This window comes from Dama dama, chromosome 1, assembly GCF_033118175.1.
Source record: "Dama dama isolate Ldn47 chromosome 1, ASM3311817v1, whole genome shotgun sequence".
Taxonomy (NCBI): Eukaryota; Metazoa; Chordata; class Mammalia; order Artiodactyla; family Cervidae; genus Dama; species Dama dama.
The window spans coordinates 8,149,792-8,172,383 of NC_083681.1; the positions used below are offsets into that span (position 1 = coordinate 8,149,792).

At 44.5% G+C, this 22,592-nt stretch overlaps 1 protein-coding gene across 2 annotated transcripts; it reads left to right on the plus strand.

Annotated features, from left to right (window-relative positions):
* The first annotated feature begins 492 nt into the window (after positions 1 to 492).
* MMP8 (matrix metallopeptidase 8) lies at positions 493 to 22,373 on the plus strand. Of its 2 annotated transcripts, XM_061143334.1 has the most exons (12): positions 493 to 840; positions 1,040 to 1,102; positions 9,609 to 9,751; positions 11,993 to 12,237; positions 13,129 to 13,277; positions 13,365 to 13,490; positions 16,062 to 16,223; positions 18,175 to 18,292; positions 19,004 to 19,137; positions 19,716 to 19,869; positions 20,518 to 20,621; positions 20,781 to 22,373. In XM_061143334.1, the coding sequence occupies exons 3-12, from the start codon at positions 9,647 to 9,649 to the stop codon at positions 20,888 to 20,890; spliced, it is 1,407 nt and encodes a 468-aa protein (XP_060999317.1). In that variant the 5' UTR covers positions 493 to 840; positions 1,040 to 1,102; positions 9,609 to 9,646; the 3' UTR covers positions 20,891 to 22,373. The 2 variants fall into 2 exon arrangements, with proteins under 2 accessions (XP_060999317.1, XP_060999308.1); XM_061143325.1 differs by lacking the exons at positions 493 to 840; positions 1,040 to 1,102; positions 9,609 to 9,751 and adding an exon at positions 9,904 to 10,319.
* Positions 22,374 to 22,592: the final 219 nt, after the last annotated feature.

Here is a 22,592-nt window from a genome sequence, read left to right on the forward strand (position 1 = left end):
TCAAGTTCAAGCAAATGGAAGAAAGGGATCAAACCTGGGTCTTCAGACTTCCCCTCCAAATCACAAGATAAACTGGCTGCCTGTGGGGCCCTGGGGCTTCACTTAAGCTTCCTCTGAAGTTCTGTCCTCACGTGCTAGGCAACCACGCTGGCATAATTTAGAGGAAAGAAGGATCAAAATACTCCCATAGGGACCTTAGTGTACGTTTAAATTAAAGAAGCTAAGATGAAAGGTGGCCTTAGGCTATGACTTTATTGAGCTTTACTGGAAACAGTTTGAAACCAAAACAGAATTTCCAAATCCACTTACATTACAAGCCTGCTAGCTATGTTACCTTGGGTAATTCACTTAACTTCTCTGATCTTCAATTTCTATATTGCTTTAAAAACCCATATAAATAGATTCACATGAAAGTGATCTTGCAAAAGGAACTGCTATAGCCCCTGATTTAGAATGGGTGTTCAGTAAGTACTCACATGATATATTCTTGGCCCTGGAAGTCAAAACGGGGACCAAGGTGGGTGCAGGTCATCCTGGGGTCATAAGGCACGATCTCCTAAAGGACTTTAAAACCACACGCAGACCCACAGGTTCTCAGCTACCGTCCTCTGTGCAATCACCCTCCCCACACTAACCGGCCACTCCCGTCTCTTCTCGCTGAGATTTTCTGCCTGTGGTGAGCATGGTGACAGCCCCAGAGACGTCCACACCTGAATCCCTGGACACCTGTGAATATGCGCATCTATACAGCAAACGAGATTTTACACGTGTGACGAAGGTTAAAGGCTTCGAGCTGGGGAGAGTATCAAGGGTTATCCGTGTGGGCCCAGTCTAATTACAGTAAGTCCCCTACACACATACGTTCAAGTTGCGAGCTCTCAAGAAAACAAACATAGGTTCACGTGTTCAATCACATAAGTTAGCTCACGTGTGTGGTGCACAATTTCACAAGCAGGCACCCGCCACACGTGGCTGTGCTTTTGTGCACTTTACTGCACAGTAGTGAGGAGAATACAGATGACGCCCTCTTTATTTCAAGCCTAGGATGTCTGGAGGCGAGCCTAGCAGCAGCAGTGGTGCAGCTGGTCCTACTGTCCTCAAGGTACTGTAAGAGTCCAAAAACGTTTATGTGTTTGTTGTTTTTATGTACTATTTGTGTGAAAAGTGTTACAAGCCTAGTACAGTACTATATAGCTGGTTGTGTGAGTTGGGGACCTCGGCTAACTCTTGTGGACTTAGGAACAAAATGGACTTGGGAATGCACTCTCGGAACAGAGCGCGTCCACACGCAGGGGCCTTGCTGCTGCAGCGAACTTCTCCCAGCTGCCGCCAGGGAAAGACGTTGAGGGTTAGAGAGGGCGTGAAGGGTTTGAAGACGGAGGAAGTGGCGTCCAGGCCGCCTTGGGAAGCTGAAAGCAGCAAGGAAGCTGATGCCCCGGGGAGCCCCCGGCAGGAGACAGAGCCGCGCTGACAGCTGGATTTTAGCCCTGGAGACCCGTGTCAGACTCCAGACAACCAGACTCCAGGCACAACCGTCAGAGAACGCTCTCTCGTCTTAAGCTGTGGGCTGGCGGTGGTTGGTTCCAGCGGCTGCAGGAGGCTCACATGTGGCTGGAGGCGGGGAGCGGGTCCCCAGCGGGCGTGCACGTCCTTCTGAGGCGTTAAATGGGGAGACCCCAGGGCCAAGGCTGGGGGATCAGGACCGAATGGAGCCCTAAAGAGAGAGAGGTTCATTCAGGGGCGGCCTAGACTCCAGGGGCCCGAGTCTGCGTGGGGAAGAGATGGGGGAAGGCAGCTGGTTTGCCCTGTCTCTTTCCATCAGGAAGCATCTGCAGACAGAGGGGAAGGTGTCAAGGCAGGGACAGGAAGAGGGGGGAGAAGGTGGAAAGAGAACAGGCTCTAGGGTGGAAACAAGAGAGATCCGTGGACACGACGAAGGGCGGTTATCAGGAGTCTGGGATGAGTGAGATCAGCTTGCTTTGGGGGTTTTTTTGCACAGAAGTTTAAGTAACTTCCCTGTGGTAAGAAGTCATGTCTCTTGATGTAGCAAGATGGGATGTGAGGTCAGACCGCGGAGAGTGGAGAAGATGTGGAAATCACATAGCTCAGGAGAAATACAAACCCAGACACCCGATCACAGAGCCGAACCCCTTGAGAAGGGAAGAGAATTTGGGCAAATGCAGTCAGCAGGGATTCCTCTGGCGGCAGAGCGGTGAAGACTGTGCTCCCAGGGCAGGCGGTTACAGTGGATCCCTGGTCGGGGAGCTGAGACCCCACATGCCACACGGTGAGGCCGAAAACCAGAACCTTCAGTCAGCAGTTTCCTCCCTCCAGAAAGAGCTGCTTGGAAGGCAAATGCCTGTCTCTCATCAAGGCCTGTCCTCAGGAAAGTGAAAGTGAAAGTCGCTCAGTCGTGTCCCACTCTTTGCGACCCCATGGACATACAATCCCTGGGATTCTCCAGGCCAGAATACTGGAGTGGGTAGCCTTTCCCTTCTCCAGGGGATCTTCCCAACCCAGGGACTGAACCCAGGTCTCCCACATCGCAGGCGGATTCTTTAACCAGCTGAGCCACAAGGGAAGTCCAACATGGGTCTCTGTCAAATGGTTTTGTGCAGTTATTGAGTATCATCGGATCATTTTTTTCTCCATCTTGCCTTATCCTCAACACGCTCAAGTTGGGAGGGGATGTGAAGTGGTGGCAGAGTCAGCGAGGTAAATGGGAATGTTTGCAATTAAAGCACAAGACGGAGACTGGACCCTAGTTGCCCACTGTAACCGCCCTCTCGTGAGCCTGGGCCGTCTCTGCTCTCAGCCGGGCTTTAGTGGCCTCAGCTGCCTGCTGCGCTCACTGCCCCAGCTTCTGTTTAGTGACCCTCGCCTCCTGCAGGCTCAAGCTCTAACCTGGCTCTCACCTGCCATCCTCGAAACAACGGCTCTTTCTTCATGCAGACACGTGGTATTCTCCCCTGCGGATCCCCCAGCGCACATCTGCCATGTGAACGGTCGTCCTGGAGATGAGAGCTGTGATGGCCCAGGCTCCCTTAACCTCATATCTCCACCACCCATCCTCACACAGAGTGATCTCTCCTCCGCGTGTAGGAGGGCCTGTGGCCACCCAGCGTCAGGGCCTGTGGCCACAGCTCTCCTCCCGCCCTTTCCACGCGCTCCTCCCCACCCCGGCTGTCCTGGGCACTGTGACCCGCTCAGCCCAGATCATCTCTAGGCCCTGCCACCAACAGAGGCTGCTTGTGGCTGACCTTTTCGATATTCGGCTCCTGTCCTTCCCCCATCCGGTTCCAGCCTACCTTGTCAACCTGCTTCTCCTTATAAATTCTATCCTTCCAACCCCACAACCTTGTTAGTCTCCAGCTGTAATCCAAGGTTTCTGTGATGTTGTGGTTTATAAGAAATACTTTTTAATATTTGATCATTTGGAGCTGGAGAAGGCAACGGCAACCCACTCCAGTACTCTTGCCTGGAAAATCCCATGGATGGAGGAGCCTGGTAGGCTGCAGTCCATGGGGTCGCTAAGAGTCAGACACGACTGAACGACTTCACTTTCACTTTTCAGTTTCATGCATCAGAGAAGGAAATGGCAACCCACTCCAGTGTTCTTGCCTGGAGAATCCCAGGGATGGGGGAGCCTGGTGGGCTGCTGTCTATGAGGTCGCACAGAGTTGGACACGACTGAAGTGACTTAGCAGCAGCAGCAGCAACATTTGGAGCCACAGTTTCTGACGCACAGCTCACATAACCCATGGGATTTCCCAAGTGCTGAGGGTGATAAAGGTTGAGGTGACTTTTGGAAAGCACCTAAGAATAGAGGCTGGTCACTAAAAGACACAACTGCCTGATTAAAGGTTGGAACTTTTCTTCCCATTCCCTGATCTCTGGGGAGATGGGGTAGAAGGGTTGGAGACTGTGTCAGTTGCCAATGGCCAATGATTTAATCAATTGCGGTCATGCAATGAAGCATCCATAAAAGCCCAAAAAGAGGGGACTCAGAGAGCTTTCAGGATGGTGAGCATGTGGAGATGAGTGCCCCTCCCCACACACCTTCCTCTCTGGCCTTTCTTCACTTGGGCTGATTCTGAGTTATACCCTTTTATAATAAACTGGTGATTTACTAAGTAAAATGTTTTTCTGAGTCCTATGAACTGTCCTAGCAAATTAATTAATCCCAAGGAAAACGTGGTGTAAACTCAATTTATAGCCAGTTGGTCAGAAGCAGAGGTGATAACCTGGGCTTGTCACTGGCGTCTGAAGTGGGGGTGTGAAGGGAAGTCTTGTAGAACTGAACCCTGAAACTATGGAGCCAGATGTTCTTTCTGGGTAGTGTCAGGACTGAGCTGAATTCTCAAAAACCCTGCTGGTGACCAAGAATTGCTTGACGCATTTGTGGGGCCCTCCACCCCCACTTACCTGGTGGCTCAGAGGTTAAAGCGTCTGCCTGCAATGCGGGAGACCCGGGTTCAATCTCTGGGTCGGGAAGATCCCCTGGAGAAGGAAATGGCAACCCACTCCAGTATTCTTGCCCGGAGAATCCCATGGATGGAGGAGCCTGGATGGAGGAGCCTGGTGAGTCCATGAGGTTGCAAAGAGTTGGACACGACTGAGCGACTTCACTTTCACTTTCCACCCCCACTACACACAGACACACACACTGAAACTGCATCTCAGAATGCTAAAGACTCTCCGGTCTCTGCCTTTGCTCTTTGTTTCTTCTAATCCCACCCTCCTTCACCTCAACGTCGAGGCCAAAAAATGCAGCCCATTGTTTGAAACTTACTGCAAGGCCACGCCCTCCGTGAAGGCTCTGCTGGTCTCTTCAAGTGGGTTTCATTGCTTTTTCTCTTGAGCCCTTAACGTGTGAATGTTCATGTTCTCTATCCTTTTGGACAAAGGGGTTCTTTAACTCATTCTCAGAGTCACTTGGGATGCTCCCTAAAATTATATATGCCTCTGCTCCACCCCCTAGATTCAGATTCAGGGTCTGGAGCTGAGCCCATTGGTGGTGGTTGTTCAGACACTAAGTCATGTCCGATTCTTTGCGACCCCACGGACTGCAGCACGCCAGGCTTCCCCATCCTTCACCATCTCCTGGAGCTTGCTCAAACTCATGTCCATAGAGTCAGTGATGCCATCTAACCTCTGTTGTTCCTTTCTCCTCCTGCCCTCAATCTTTCCTAGCATCTAGGTGTTTTCCAATGTCACCTCTTTGAATCAGATGGCCAAAGTTTTAGAGCTTCAGCTTCAGCATCAGTCCTTCTGATGAATATTCAGGGTTGATTTCCTTTAGGATTGACTGGTTTGATCTCCTTGCAGTCCAAGGAACTCTCAAGAGTCTTCTCCAGCACCACAGTTTGAAAGCATTGTTTCTTTGTCACTCAGCCTTCTTTATGGTCTCACATTAGTACATGACTACTGGGAAAGGCATAGCTTTAACTATATGGACCTTTGTCGGCAAAGTGATGTTTGCCGGACTGCTGCTTTTTACTACGCTGGGTTTGTTATAGTGTTCCTTACAAGGAACAAACGTCTTTTAATGTTGTGACCAGGAAGAATCAAACCTATGCCCTCTGCAGTGGAAGCATGGAGTCTTAACTGCTGGATCACTAGGGAAGTCCTCCACTTATCTGTGTTTTTAATACAGACTCTGATATAGACCTGAGACTAAGAACTATTGTCTTATTTTGAATTTTTCCTCACTGGGAGAACAAATGGGAGATTACCAGGAAAGATAAATGGAAAGGAAAGTTTGAATCAGATTTCTGAACCTCAGTTTGGTTCAGAAACCTTTAAAAGGAGGATAATAACCCCGTCTTCCTTGGTTTATTATGAAGCTTAAGGGAGGCAATATGTAGTAAACATCTAAGACTGAGTCCCACAGAGTGAAGACACTTAATACACACATCCCACTCACTTAATAGTAAAGGCTGCCAGCTTCATGCAGTGTTTAATAAAGCTGGTTTCTGTGATCTTTAACTTAACTGCTTATACTCTATGTGAAGGATGTGTAAGTTACACCCTGACTGCCCTGAGCTCTGGATGCTGAAGAAAGCTGTATGGAAATTACTTCATCACTCAGTGGCTTAATGTTGAAGTACTTCTCTTTCTGGAAACGTGGAGCTTTTCACCACTGTTGACTCAGTTAACAGAATGAGCACAAGAAGAAGCATTACTTCATCCCATTTACAGTGCAGAGAAGAGTGCACAGGAGGGTTTACATGTGACTTTCACATGCACTGTCTCATCCAATCTCCCTGAAGCCGTGCCAGGGAGATGTTGGGGTCCCAGTTACCTAGATGTGGAAGTTGAGGCCCCGGAGAACTTAAGACAATTTGCTAAAAGTTACATAAATAGAAGTGGCAGAACTGCAAATCGAACCCAGCTAGTATTAGTATGATTTCATGTCTGACGCTCTTTACCTTCACCACAAATGATCCCGACAATGATCTGATCATTTGGTCAGAGGGTGGAGACATACATGCTGATCATCACAGTTCGAAAATGCGTGATGCAGGGAACAAGTTTGCCTGTTCACAAATGATTCAAAGACCCATCCACTTCACTGGGTGAACTGCACTCAGCGTGTACTCTTGCCTCTACCAGCTCACATTTGCGTTGGCAAAGTCCTACTCAGCTTTGAAGACTCAGGCCTCCCTGAGCACCTTCAGGTAGCTTTCCCTGATACCTCTGTCACCCAGCTAGCCAGACATATTCTTCTCCTTTTTTCTTTTCTTTAAAGCTCAAGGGAAAACAAGCTGTATCTATGCAATCAGTTTCTTCTTGGACCTAGAAAGCAGAACAGCTATAAAACGTCGACTTGCTACCTCTGCAGTGGAGTGGCACATTGGATGGTGAGATGAGGTTGCTGCCTCCAGGGGGGTGGCAGGATGGAGACAGGATGGCCCTTGCTGCCTTTCACGTCTCTGTCCAAAACTAAATTCCCACCATCTCCTTTGCTTGCTCTAACAAACCTTCATTTAAAAAAATGTCAGCTTTTTTTTTTTTTTTTGGTAAGAAATTGCCTTAAAAGGCAAATGGTTCCCAAGTTCACACTCAAGTGGAAATGACTGATAATTGGTCTTTGCCCAGAAGCAGATTTTCAGAGAAGGGAGGGCCTGAGAGAACTCTGTGTCCTAGGTACCAGCAGAAGGGAGGCGCAGACACCGTGGAGCTGTGTGTCAGTCAAATGTAGAGAAAGGATTCAGAAAGCAGAAGCCAGAGACCCTGACAACAAGTGTGGCCTTCTCCACCACTGTACTGGGGCTGGACCTGTCATCTGGGATCCAAGTCCAAAATTCTGTTTCTTTTTTTTTCCTTATATGTATATATTTTTTCTTTTTATTTTTTTTATTGAAGGATAATTGCTTTACAGAATTTTGTTGTTTTCTGTCAAACCTCAACATGAATCAGCCATAGGTATACAACACAACATTTACAGAAACACTAGAGAACCGAGTTCACTAAAGTTTGGGATTCTTGTCTAAATCATTTCCCATTATGTTCAGGAGAAAGTATATTGACAAACCTTGTAAACAAGACAGTGAATCAAAATAACTCAACATAGGGCGTTCTCATTTAGGCAGAAAAGGTTTTTCCACTAAAGACCTAACACATGGAAAGCCACATCGTGACTAAGCTGTGTGCCCAGGCAGTGTTAACATGGAGAACAGCTTGAACCACTTGGAAAAAGTTAGAACATGGGGACAAGGATCGGATCCCACATCTCTGCACATCCACATTCTGCTTTCCTCTGAGGACAAGCTCAAATTCTACCTCCCTCAGGAAGCCTTCCCTGATTCTACCCACCCTGCACTTTCTGCCAGACTCCCACAGTATTTCACTTGAACCACTTTAACTTAGCTCCAATAACCTAGTACTCAGCACAGCATCTGGCACACAGGAGGTGTCAGGAAATACATCTTGAATGAATGTAAGAATCTACATCATAAACATTCATCTGCTCTCTAGATAGGTTCAAACCCAAGCCTTGTTTCTTCAGCTTGTTTTAAAAGCTGTTAAAAGACTTCAGGAGGGAACTGAAGCACTTACCAAAGCCTCTCAAATAGAGATATTATTGACATATTAACATGTGCTATACATGTTGACATATACATTTATGCACAAGAACATCCTGCCATTACAGAATACAGTTGACCCTTGACCAACATAGATTTAAACTGTAGGCCCACTCACACTTGGTTTCCTTCTTTATCTCTCATTTTATTTACTGGAATATAATTGTTTTCCCACGGTGTGTTAGTTTCTGCTGTACAATGAAATGAATCAGCTGTATGTACACACATATCCGCTCCCTCTGGGAGCCCCCTCCCACCCCACACCCCCATCCCCACCCCTCTAGGTCATCAGAGCACTGAGCTGAGCTCCTGAGCCAGACATCAGGCGCCCACCAGGCATCTGTTTGATACATGGGAGTGTATGTATGTCGATCCTAGTCTCCCAGTTCATCCCACTGGATTTTCTCAATAATAAATACTGGAGTATGACAGGCATGAGCATTGGTTGAATCTGCCAACACAGAAATGAAGATACAGAGGAACTGAGTATACAGAGGGCTCAGTATAAATTACGTGCAAATTTTCAGTTGCATAGAAGGTCAGCACCCCAACCCGACCCCTTGGTAAGGGTCAACTGTATACATGTATGTGCTTAGTTACTCAGTCATATCCGATTCTTTGCAACCCCATGGACTGTAACCCACCAGGCTCCTCTGTCCATGGGATCCTCCAGGTAAGAATACTGGAGTGGGTTGCCATGCCCTCCTCCAAGGGATCTTCCCAATCAAAGGATCGAACCCAGGCCTCCCGCATTGCAGGCAGATTCTTTACCATCTGAGCCACCAGGGAAGCCCAAGAATCCTGGAGTGGGTAGCCTAACCCTTTGCCAGGGGATCTTCCTGACCCAGGAATCAAAACAGGGTCTCCTACATTGCAGGTGGATTCTTTACCAGCTGAGCTACCAGAGAAGCCCCAACTGTGTGTATAAACATGTGTGAATGAATCTATTCAGAGCCCCTGTATGGTAGCAGTGGACATGCACATGCAGTCAGAATAAGTGGGACCGAGGGCCATGGTTTGAAAAGCAGGCCCAAGGGCCCCTGCCCAGCACAGCTGCTACACAGCCACTTTGTCTGGGAGTCCTCTCTGTGTCTTTTCCTTTGGGCGTACACAAGGCATCCTGTGCCCCTTCTTGCTGTCTTCTCCATCCACACAAGCCCGGGCCTCCCAGCTGCTGCAGGCCTGGACCTACAGCTCCATCACGGGCCAGCCAGGTGCTAGAGTGGGAGACTGAAAAGTAAGTCCTGATGAATCAGTCATAGCTGCCAGTTCAGCCTCTCCCTACGATTGAATCCTGGCTCTGCCTCAAGGTTAGCACGTGAGTTATATTAGCCATCTCACGTCTCTGGATTTGATTTTTATCTGCAAAATGCAGATAATAGTAGCATCCACCCTCCAAGGCCTTGTGAGCATGGGCCAAGGTCATATACATATAGCACGTAAGTCTGGAACATAAAAAATGTTTAGCAAACGATCGTTATTATCATTACCATCAGTATTGTTTTCTGTGTCTTTCCAAAGAAAATCCAGCTGGTGGACTGGGGTTTTCTATTGCATTGATGTCAAAGCCACATCTTCCAGAAACTACTCTAGGACCCCCTGATGCATCCAACTTGGTCACAGCACCCACAAGCACACATGCTTCTGACCTACCACAATGGAGGGTAAGTGCAGAGTTTCTCCATTCAGACTCCTTAGTCCCAAGACACCTACCACTAATTAAACAATATTCTACTGTTTAGGTTAACACAGCCTCAGTTTCTGACATATCCAGAAATGCTGTTTATTAACTTCAGAATTCAGTTCTCCTATTCCTTTTCCTTGACAGTTTTGCAAAAGTAAATATGTAAAAGCCCCAAAAGCAGAGTAGCAAATTGTACTTTTCTCCACTGAAAGTCTCCCCCATTTGAGGGTACTCGATCACATTATAACATTGCAGAACTGTCAGAGTGTAATTAGTCTGCGTTTCTTCACGTTCCTGATGGGGCAATCGTTTAAGACATGGCTTTATAAGGGACCAAATGAAGTGGTGAGTGACATGTGATGCTGTGATCTTCGGGGTACCCGTCAAGGGAAGGGGCAGAAGGCAGGCCGGGAGAGGCAGTCTTTGAAGACAAGGCCATGTTCAGCCTGAAGATGCTCCCACTTCTGCTCTTCCTCCACGTGCAGCTTTCCAGGGCCTTCCCAGTGTCTTCTGCATCCCCAGAAGAGAAAAATAGAAACATTGTTCAGGTACCTCAACTATCATTTAGGTGGGTGGATGACTTGCTGGTGATGGGAAAATTGTTTGGGTTATCTTCTCTTTTTAGTTGAAACAGCCTGAAGGAATTACGTGAATGATTTGCTTGAGGCTGAACATCTTGTTTCAATGATTAGGAGAGTTCCAAACGGGGCTCTCTGAAAGCCGGGCGTGCAAACACTCTGGACTCTTCAAACACTCGGAAAACATGCCCGCCAAGCTGCTCCAGCTGGGAAAACCTTTTAGAAGGAATGGTTTTAATTACAAAATGATTTTCTTTCTCACTTACCTAAGATTTCCTTTCTAGAATGTCTACAATGCAGTTACTACATCACTGGTGCTTTCTATATGGACTTGTCTTTGCAGCCAAATATCTCAGGTGTACAAGAGAGTGTGAGGATGGGAAACTATGAGAAACTAGAAATCAGTTCATCATGCAGTCATATTTCCTAAAATCAGACTATGGGGCAGTTTATAAACTCTTGGAAGCATTGTAAAAAGCAAGACTGATAGCTTTTTTCCCATTGTTTAGCAGTATGAAAGTCAGGCCAAGGTTTTAAAGAAACACAAAGGAATGTTGTCAGAAATTTGTCATGCACAATTTTCTTAGCATTACAGTTTTAGAAAAGCATTTTTTTCTTGTTGATTCTTTTTGTTTGACTTAAAAAAAAAAATTTCTTACCATGATACAGTAACCCATGGGATGATAGCCAGAAGTGATTAAGTACTTATTCCGCACAGGGTGCCCCGCTCAGCATTTCTCAGGTATTGTCTCATTTCATCCTACAGCAACCCTGTGAGGACAGATTGTTAATTCCACTTTAGAGATAAAAGTGAATCTTAAATCATCTGAGTGATGTGTCCAGGACACAATTAATCCGTGGCAGAGCTAAGTTTTGAACCCAAAGCTATCTGATCTCCAAGCCTGTGTGAGCACAAAATTGCTGTGTCCTGCGTCACTTGCAAAGTGCCATTTCAGGATGCTTAAGGTGAAAGAAAAAAGCTTCATAATTGGCTCATTAACAACTTTCAGAACCTTTACTTCTTAATGAGTTTCTGGCCCCTCTTGAAGAGTTGCTGTGGCGGATAAGAGGCTAATGAGAGTGATGCCGCTATTACTCCAAAACATGTTTGGTGTTCTTCTCAAGTTCTTCCCAGTTCTCATCTGGGAAGCAACATGGTGAATTGGGGCCTGATTATCATCTTGACAAGTTCCTTATTTTTTTGCATCTTCATGTCGGTGTGAATGATTAACCCTCCTCTACAATAGTGAAAAGAGGATTAAGAAAGAGAATCTGCATGCTGCAACTAATACTTCAAGAAGTCAATAAATGTTTATGCTGTTTTGTTTTGTTTTGCTTTTTAATAAAAATAAGAAGGCAGTCTCCTAACTGTATACCAGCATTTTGCTTGAGATGTCGATCTTACCCCTAATGAAATACCTACTTTTATGAATAATATTAATTGTAGCACTGAAGGGATGAACTATTCTTTCCAGTAGGCACTTTTCTGTCAAAGTCAACCAACAAATTTGTGCTTTTATCTTTGTGGCGATCAGGTTATTAGCCCTGGTTTGACCTCTGCACTAACTTAAAAAGGAATGCAAAACCCCAGAGAACTGAAGGTAATTTCACAGCAAATCCCTTATATGTCTGTCTTTTTCCAGAATTACCTAGAGAAGTTCTACCAATTGCCAAGGTACAAATATAAGTCTGAAAGGAAGAACAAAACTAATGTGATTGTTGAGACACTTAAAAGAATGCAGCGATTCTTCGGGCTGAATGAGACAGGGAAGCCAGATGAGGAAACCTTGGAGATGATGAGAAAGCCTCGCTGTGGAGTGCCCGACTCGGGGGACTTTATGAGAACCCCAGGAAACCCCAAGTGGGAAAAAACTCAGCTGACCTACAGGTGACATTTCTCGAGTTTCAGAGTTTATTCACGGGGCCAGTGTTCACTGAACTCTTGCTGGGTTAGGCACTGACACGGAACTTGGACTCCATTAGAGACAAACAAATGTCCTTGTTCTTACACAGTTTAGATTCTAGTGAATGAGTGAGAGGATAAAGTGGTGAAGATCCCATGGGTTCTTGTCAATCCTGCCACTTTTGGTCTCCTTTCTCTAACAGTCTAAAGAGGTCTGTGGCAAAGTTAGGCTGCCTCTCTAAGAACTCATGTCGGTGGTTCATGGTTTAGTTACTAGGTTGTGTCTGACTCTTTATGACCCCGTGGACTGTAGCCCGCCAGGTTCCCCTGTCCACGGGACTTCCCAGGCAAGAATACTGGAGTGGGGTACCATTTCCTTCTCCAGGGGATCTTCCCCATCCAGGGATCAAATCTGAGCCTCCAGCATTTACAGGCAGTCTCCTGCATTGCATGCAGGTGAATTCTTTACCACTGAGCCACCAGGGACCCCCCAAAAGACTTAATCATTGCTGGAGAGAATCTAGCCTCACCTTTCATCCATTTTGATGATATTAACTAATAATGATACCCAATATTTATTGAAGACTACTATATGCCAAGAAGTGAACTAAATGCTTTATATATATTTGCTCTCACAAAAACCTTATGAGAGGTGTACTATTTTACCATCCTCCTTTTATGAATAAGGAAGCTGAGTTTAAAGACATGTAGTAACCTGTCCAGAACCCAGGTCTGTCTTCAACCCTAAGTCCTTCACCCCTTCTTACACACTGTTTGGTGGTAGCATGTCACACATGCAACAAACTCCAAGCTAGAGCAATTTAATGTACCAAGGGGCTGCTGTTCCGAACAATAATGAGCCTTCTCATTTTGAAGGATTGTGAACTATACCCCATACTTGACAAGGACGGATATAGAAGCACTTATTGAGGAAGCCTTTAAAGTCTGGAGTGACGTGTCACCCCTGACCTTCAACAGGACCTTGGACAAAGAAGCAGACATCCAGATTTCTTTTGCCCAAAAAGGTGGGCTCAAGGAAGCCAGGCGCGATTGTGCTTTCCCTAGCTAACCTGAAACTTGGCAAATACCTAATACAGATTGTTTTATTACAGATCATGGGGACAATTCCCCATTTGATGGACCCAATGGAATTCTTGCCCATGCCTTTCAGCCAGGCCCGGGTATTGGAGGAGATGTTCATTTTGACGCAGAAGAAACATGGACCAAAACCCCTGAAAGTAAGTTAACCAAGGGACCACATGTAGCTTCTAATTGAGCTTTTTCACATTAGAATTTGCACTCCTACACACACACACACACACACACACATACATTATCCTTATTACCTCAAGATACTAAGTTAATTTAGGTTTAGAAAAAATCTTAAAAGCTAAATCCTGACCTTGTTTCCTAAGGCAGGAATCAGAAAACACAAATCATGGCTAAGTCCTTCCTGTTCCTATTTGTATACATGGAGTTTTATTGGAACAGGACCACATACTCTTCCTGTTATGTATCATCTACGACCACTTTCATGCCACAATCTCAGAGTTTAACAGTTGTCATAGAGACCTCATGGCTCACAAAATCTGAAATATTTACTATCTGGGCTCTCATAGAAAAAGTCTGCTTACCACTGACTTACTATTTAGGGCAAATCTTTATTTTAATATTGCGAAATTTTATGATGTTTGAAAAGATTTCTACTTTTGGAAATTCAGAAATATTTAGGTTTATTTAGAACACTGTCCTACCTAGGAAAGAGCAGCCATCTACATATTCTTGTTTATCTAGTTATTTCATCTTCATAGAACTATTTTTTCAAAGATATGTTCCCATATTGCAAACTACCCCTTTCAGGAGAAGACTCAGGGTAAAAATAAGATCACTTGAAGGAAAGAACTGTGTATAAGAAGAGGTATATTCAGACCATATGGTACTTTAAAAGGCTATAGGGTAATGAAAGGCCATGGAACACTTTTTTGAAAATAATAAGAAAGGAACATTTATCTTCACTTGGGACCTGTTCCTCCCACCATTTCCTCAACATCAATGATCTAAGTATTTATTCTACCTAAATCCCTGTGCTTGGAGCTGTGTGTTCACAAAGATAATAAACTCTCCCCATGACTTCAGATTCTTGTTGCCCTCCCCACCAGTTCAGATGGTCATTACCGCTCACCTGATCCGAGTCCCACCTGGACTGTTCACTTCTAGTCTCTGTCCCTCTAATTCTCCCCAACACTGCAAGAAGTTTTGTTCTTGGAAAGCCCATGTCTACATTTGGAAAGCCCAGTATTTACATTTTCTAGGCCAGATATGTCCACTTGACACTGAAAGCTCTTAGGGATCATCCAACGTCATCTTTCATGGCTTGTCTTCGCATTTCACACAGAGCAGCCACACTGCAATTCACTGTCCCCAGATGACAACGTCTGCTCTCCAACCATCCTGCACCGGCTCACGTTGCTTCCTCTTCCCGAAATGCCCTTGCCCATGCCCGAAGCCCCACCTTTCAAAGTCTCCCTTTTTCCATACTGTGTCAACCGGTATGGAAACACCTCATTTTGTCTTCTTCTGAGAATCCTAGTAGCCTTTGTTTTGTCTTCTCTGACTTTCCTCCTCATTATTCTGTGCCTTCAAGTTGTTTGCATGTGTCTCCCTGTCTAGTCTATGCAGATAATAAAAATCCCCCCAAGCTCCTTGCCTAGTACTTCAGGCACTCAAAGATGTTTTTTTTAAGCATTCATGAATGCAAGGTGGAAGGATGTGATGATCAAGGCTAATTATCATCAGGAAGTGTTGAACACTGTGGTAAGGGCACAGGTCTTGCTATCATAACCAGGTTCAACCCCAGCTCTACCACTTATTAGTTGCAAGACGAATAACAAGGTTCCAAAATCTCTGGGCTTCAGTTCCTTTCTTGTAGAAGTATTATTAGAAATAATTCATAAGAATGTTGTAAGATTAAATATTATTACAGTGACTAGCATATAAGAAAGTGCTCTGCAGCTATGATTTTTTTTAAAGTAGGCAGTGTTAGAAAATGCACTGCGTGTTTGTGAGACGACATGTAGACCAGTTGGAGGGAAGGGTTCACATCAGAAATCCAGTCCTCAGACGTCTGCCAGAGCCAGATTCAGTAGTCTTGGACTTGGCAAAGGAGCTTGGGCTTTATTTGACAGGAAGTGCAAGCCTTGAAAGTTTTTCAGTTCCTAGTTATGAAAGGCACGGTACTCATGGAAGTCAAAAGATAAGAGTAGGAACCAATAAGGGGTGGGGTTTGTCTCTTTCTGGTGGTAAATTCCTGATGCTTCCTGGAGAGCTCAGAATCAAGAAAGAGCCGGCGCTAGGCTCTGGGTGGTTGGAAGCCAAAGGGAGTCAACCCCGAACAGGAGGCCCGTCTTGTGGGCTGACCGGCTTCTTTTCTATGCGCCTCTTCACTGCGACTCTGCTCGTGGTGTTGTGGGTCTGGGAGGCTGGCGAGGCGTAGGTGTGCGGACATGGCGGGAGAGGGTCTCTGAGAGTCTTGAGACCTGTGATGGCCTCATTATCATTTCCCTAAACCTCAGGTCCATGACCTATAGGAACTAGAAGAAAGGCAGTCTAAGGCCTGATGAGGCGCTCATTACTCCTAATCGCAACCTATGACTCCTACCTTGTTTCCTTCCAGTCTCTGTTTCATCAGATAATGAAGAGGAAAAGGAGAAGTCAGGTAGTTTGGGCCTGGAAGCTGCATTCCTCCAGATTTTATTCCCACCACCCTTCAATCCACTTCAACCCATTCACCGCACATGCTTGCATTTCAGATTACAACTTGTTTCCTGTTGCTGCCCATGAATTTGGCCATTCCTTGGGGCTGGCTCACTCCTCTGATCCTGGGGCCCTGATGTATCCCAACTACGCTTTCAGTGACCCCAGCACCTACTCACTGCATCAAGATGACATCAATGGCATCCAGGCCATCTACGGTAAGGTCATCTTAAGTACATGGTGATGCCTGGGCACATCAGGGATCCTCACTGCAGTCTGCTGTGATGATGAATGTTGGAGGGCACCTGGGAACCCATCAGGAGGAGAACACACAGGGAAAATATGGTGGATGCAGGCCATACAGTAATGTGCAGCCCTGAGAAACTCTGAATCAGGTGGGCACAGATGAGTCTTTTGGAGAAGGAAATGCAGCCCACTCCAGTACTCTTGCTTGGAGAGTTCCATGGATGGAGGAGACTGGTAGGCTACAGTCCCTGGGGTCGCACAGAGTCGGACACGACTGAGCAACTTCACTTTGTTTCTTTCTATAGTTCCTTTTGGAGAAGGAAATGGCAACCCACTCCAGGGTTCTTGCCTGGAGAATCTCATGGACAGAGGGGCCTGGTGGCCTACAGTCTATGGGGTTGCAAAGAGTTGGACATGACTGAGTAACTAACACACACACACACAGATGAGTCTTTAAAACATTGTGATTCCTGGATAAGAAACAGAATGATACATATCACACAGTGTACAAATTATACAGTGTGTTGAATCCACACAAATTAAGAATGCATATAGACAAAGCAAAGCATTTTCAAGAAACGTGCTAACAAACATATATTTATACATATATGTTGAACATATCAAGATAGTTGTCTGTGACAGAAAGAAGGAAGTGGGATGGAGTATGGAGAGATAGAAATGTTTTTTGAAGCAGAGACATACTTTTCAGGTTTCAGGGAGGGATATAGAGGCCTTTGGCCCTGTCTAAGTGTGGTCTGGACTGGTCCATCTCTCCTTCCTCTTGCCCTCCTGCCCCCTCGTGGCTGTAGGAACAAGAAGCCAGAGAAAGGTTTGCAGCTCTTTCTCTAAAATAAATAAATAAATAAATAAAGTGTGGATTGGATAGTAGTGTTGTGGAGTCACATTGGGTAAAATATTCTCCCTTTCTGGTAAGACAGCAGTGTCAAAACCAAGCTTGCTAAAGTCCCACAACTATGAATTTTTTTCATGACAGTGGAATTTTCAGGAACAAGGAGACCTAGTCTATGACTACCTCTACTTCCCAATTCCTTTTCCTCTGAAAACACCTCCTTTCCTCACTCACCCATATTTTAACTGCTTGTAACCTTTTGTTCTGCAATGAGAAAATACATCACGGTTTAAATATTTATAAGAAAAATATGTCTAAAATTGGACTTAGATTTATGCTGTTTGGCAGAAGACTGATAGACAAGAGCTTCCTGAAGGTGGATTTTTGTGGGAAACGAGAAAGTAGATACCAAGTGACTAAACATGCAGAAAGAGGTGCCAAGAAGGGAAAGAAACATGGGGTTCTGATTTTAAACTGGCAGAGGGGAAGGGGGAGAATTCACATTTCTTTGCTTCACAACCTGGAACTGTCCCTAAAGTCACCACTACTCTTTTCTTTATTTTTTATCCAATTCTTCGGGCGTGCTGGGTCTCCATTCCTGCCCAGGTTTTCTCTAGTTGCGGCGAGAGGCGGCCACTCTTCGCTGTGGTACATGGACTTCTCACTGCAGTGGCTTCTCCTGCTGTGGGGCACAATCTCCAGGGTGCTCAGGCTGCAGTGGTCACGGCCTGTGGGCTCACTAGTGGCAGTTCCCAGGCGCATCAGTGTGGCAGACGGGCTTAGCTGCTCCGTGGCATGAGAGACCTTCCCAGACCAGGGATCAGACCCATGTCTCCTGCCTTGGCAGGCAGATTCTTTACCAACTGAGCCATCAGGGAAGCCCTGTGTAATTTTTTAATTATATATAAAAAAAAAAAAGACTTTAAAGAGAGCCTAATATGTGATTACTTTTTAACAGCTTGTAGGATAGTCAGGTAGCATTTCTTTTCATACGAAGACCCTTCAATGACCTGAGATGTATCGAATATACACCTGTGGGCTTATGTTTATAGTAAGTCTTTTTTTAATTTCAGGACCCTCAAGCAACCCTGTCCAACCTACTGGACCAACCACCCCCACAGCCTGCGACCCCAGACTGACGTTTGACGCTGTCACCACACTCCGTGGAGAAATACTCTTCTTCAAAGACAAGTATGAGAATGAAATATTCCTTCTTTTGACGTCTTTACTGGTTAACTTAAAACTAGATTCTAATTAAGTCACATGGTACACATTGCTCAGCTTTTCCTTTGAATTCTATGCATGTCAATCTCAATGGAATTGGTAGTACTTTCTGGGTAACTCAAAACATCCCAGAAAAGAAAAAAATAGTTTAAACATTTGTAAATATTCAGATGTTTCTGAAGATGTAAACAAACATGGGCTCTAGCTGTTGGAAATTCTGTGGCTGGGTTTCCCCAGACCAAAATAGTATTCAGTTCTACCCAGATTCAGTCAGGTGAATGGAAACTGTCCCTTAATAAGATCCGGGAGAAATCATCTGACTGAATTTTTCAGTCTTCCATTGGCTGTTTTGTGACTGTGGACCCACAGGCTGAGTGTGCTTGTATTCTAAATATCCTCATCATATCGCAGCCCCAGGGATGAAAGGGCCTAACAACAGAAGGCTTGTCAGTGTGTGAGAATGGCGGCAGCGTAAACTGTGACCGAGTGAGGCCGCTCCTGTCCTGTCGGCTCCTCTGACACCTGCAGAGCGCTCACCAGGTGGACGGGGTCACCACAAAGACTGGTCACATGCCGGCCGCCGAGCTGCCAGCCTCGCCTTCCTGTGCGTCATATCCTGTCGGCAGGAGGCCAACTGCGTGGCCTGTCACACGTGCGTCTCTGCTTGTGTTCCACTAGGTACGTCTGGAGGAAGCACCGTCGGCTACGAATGATCGAATTCAATTTCATTTCTCTCTACTGGCCTTCCCTGCCAAACGGCATACAGGCTGCTTATGAGGATTTTGACAGGGACCTGATTTTCGTATTCAAAGGTAACTGCCCGAGGTTGTCCTCTTCATTTAGTTCCTGGTGGAGGGAAGGGTAGGAGGCCTTTGTGCTCTTTTCCAGGTTCAAAGAGGTGAGTCAAGGAGAGAGTGTTGACGCTGGCTGCATTTTTGTTGAGAGACCTGGGTTGGGTCCCCTGTCCACCACTAACTGCTGTGTGAACTTCAGCAGGTTGTACCCTCTTCAGGCATTAATTTCCTCATTTACAAAATAAGAACACTTCATTAGACCAGCTTTAGCATTCTTCCACCCTCATCCCGGGTATAATTCTCCAAGATTCCCCCAAGGTTCTAGTTAAATTTCTGGATAGCCGTCACATGAGATAAGACATCCAAGTGTGGGGCCCTGAATGCCAAGCTAAGAAGTTGGGAATATTTTATTACAGGTGCTGGGGAACCATGAGGGCTATCATAGCCCAGTGATCTTAACTTGACCACCTTTTTCTTTCCAAGACTATTTTTTCCATTTTTATTTCTATGATGAATTTACGCAAAGGTTAAGAAGTGATACACATTTTGTAGGCATGGAAAAACTCTATCTGACATACAACCTGAATCATTGACAGGCACGCAGTATTGGGCCCTGAGTGGCTATGACACTCAGCAAGGTTATCCCAAGCATATATCAAACTATGGCTTCCCGAGCAGTGTCCAGGCAATTGATGCAGCTGTTTCCTACAGGAGAAAAACGTACTTCTTTGTAAATGACCAATTCTGGAGGTAAGATTTGTTTCCATTAGAGATTGAAATCTGTGTTTTTCACCCTGTCTAGAAACCATCAATGATCAGGTATCTGAAGGTTTAACATATCTAGATGGTTTCTGATGAGCATTCTTTTTCACAAGATGATTGATGTTGCTATGGCTTTTGAAATTTTCATCAAGTTAAGACACCTGCACAATGGTATTGAGCACGCTATATCCTGAAAAAGAGCTAACTTTAATGGAGCATTAAAGTGGGATACAAAGGAAGAGTTAGGCTAAGTCTCATTTATTCATAAAATTCTGAAAGTTAAATTCTACTACACTCAAGCAAATGTTATACTGAACTTATATTTATTCAGATAGAGACGATGAATCAATTAAGTAAAAACCTGAGAAACATAAGCTCTTTTTTGAAAGTAACACTGCACCAGCAATCAGAAATCTGCCTTAGTATTAGTGATACTGGTATATTTTATAAATAAATAGGTATGTACCCTTAGGTAGAGAAATTAACCATCATTAGTTCCAGTAAATAGGATATTGTGAAGGACTAATGAGAAAATATGTGTGAAGGCACTTTTTAAAGTATATACAATTTAAAGAAAATCATTATCATTGTATGTTGTATTGGTCTTAAACTATGGAACGATTTTTTTCTCATCAGATATGATGACCAAAGTCAATCTATGGAACCAGGCTATCCCCAAAGCATAGAAAGTTTTTTTCGAGGAATAAAAAGTAGAGTTGATGCAGTTTTCCAGGAGAATTGTAAGTAGAAAGTGAACTTAATAAATGTATTTAATTTTTTAAAAATATCTCATTTGCATTTGATAGTTATAGTAGGACTGGAGTGGGGTTTTTTAATTGAAAATATCCAAGATCTTCTACTAGCTAATTCAATACATTGTATCTTTTTTTTTTTTATAGCCTTCTTCCTTTTCTTCAGTGGACCAAAATATCATGCATTTGATTTTCATGCTCGTAGAGTTACTAGAGTCAACAGAGGCAATATATGGCTTAACTGTAGATACGGTTGAAGCGAAATTAAATGTGATTGTATCCATTTTCTGAATATGGAAGGGAAGTTTAATTTGCACATCTATTACACTGTGTCCTATTTATATTTTCCGAATAACAAATAATGTTGTTTGCTATCACTGTGTTCATTGGACCTGTCCTCAGTGAAATTACATTTGGAGTATCCACTGTTTGCAGAGGTTGATTTGGTTCTCATACATTCCATCTCATATTAGTGAATCCATCACAAGAAGGAGATTAAGTCCTCTTTGCCACCTCAATCAATATTCATTATTTCCTTAACTTGTTTTTTTGACTTTTAAAATGCCCATTTATTCTTAAGTCTTTTAAATATGTCTTAAGTATACCTGATACATGTAATTTAGCACTGTGTTTTGGTTAGAAGTAAGGATTATGACCACAGAGAAGGAAATGGTAACTCAACTCCAATATCCTTGCCTGGAAAATCCCATGGACAGAGGAGCCTGGCCAGCTATAGTCCATGGGGTCGCAAAGAGTAGGACACAACTCTTTGAGTGAATAAACAAGTGTTATGAACAACATAAGCAGTACACATTGCCTTGACCAAAAATGTGATGCTATTTTCCACTCTTGGAAGGAAATATTGTTGATACCTGTTGTGGATTGAATTGTATCCCCCCAAAAATGGTATATTGAAGCCCTCACCCCAAGTACCTATGGAACTAGCATCTCTGTTGATGTAATTAGTTAATATGAGGTTATTCTAGATTAGGGCAGGCCTAAAAACTGATGTTTTTATAAGAAGAGCAGACCCTAGATACCCAGTTGAGAAGGCCTTGTGAAGATGGAGCAGAGTGGGAATGATGCATCTACGTGCCAAGGCTTGACGGCAACCACCAGAAGCTGGGAAGAGGCAAGGAAGGATCCGTCGTAGAGCCTTAGGAGAGAAGGACATGACCCTCCTGACTCCTTGATTTTGATTTGTAGCTTCCAGACTGTGATAAAAAAAAATATTTTCTCTTGTTTTAAGCTACCAAGTTTGTGATACTTAGTTACAGCAGCTCTGGGAAGCTGAAACAGTACAGCTGCACTTAAAGAAATGAATCAGTACAGAAAGACAGAATTGAAACCCCAGTAAAGATGATTGGTATCTTCCCAGGGAAGCAGCAAAAAGGAAGGGTACCACCCCTTCTCCTGCCTCCTCCTTGGCTTCTAGAGTCTGAGCAAATGGGCAAGTTAGATCTGTTGTTCTTTATTTCTGTTTTCCCTGAGCTCCTCAAAAGGACACCTTCTACAGAAAACTAGGGTTTGCCACACAAACAGAACTGTGCTGGGCACAAAATTCAGTAACTCTTATTTAATTGAATTAAACTGAGATGAGATGCATAAATTTGCTAATGGATTGATTTTCTATTAAGAACTTTAAGATTCATGGGATCATAACGGTTAGTCCAGACATTAAAATCATTATAATATCCAGGGAGCTCAGGCTGGTGCTCTGTGATGACCTGGAGGAGTAGAATGGGGCAGGGGAGGGAGACTCAAGAGGGAGGGGACGTGTATATAATTACGGCTGATTCATGTTGACATACAGCAGAGACCACCATAGCACTGTAAGGAAATTATCCTCCAATTAAAAAATCATTATAATAAATTGGCAGTTGTTAGAATGCAGCTAATAAGCTGCATGTTATGTAATAACATAATAAATATGTGAACTATAAAATATATTTAACACTA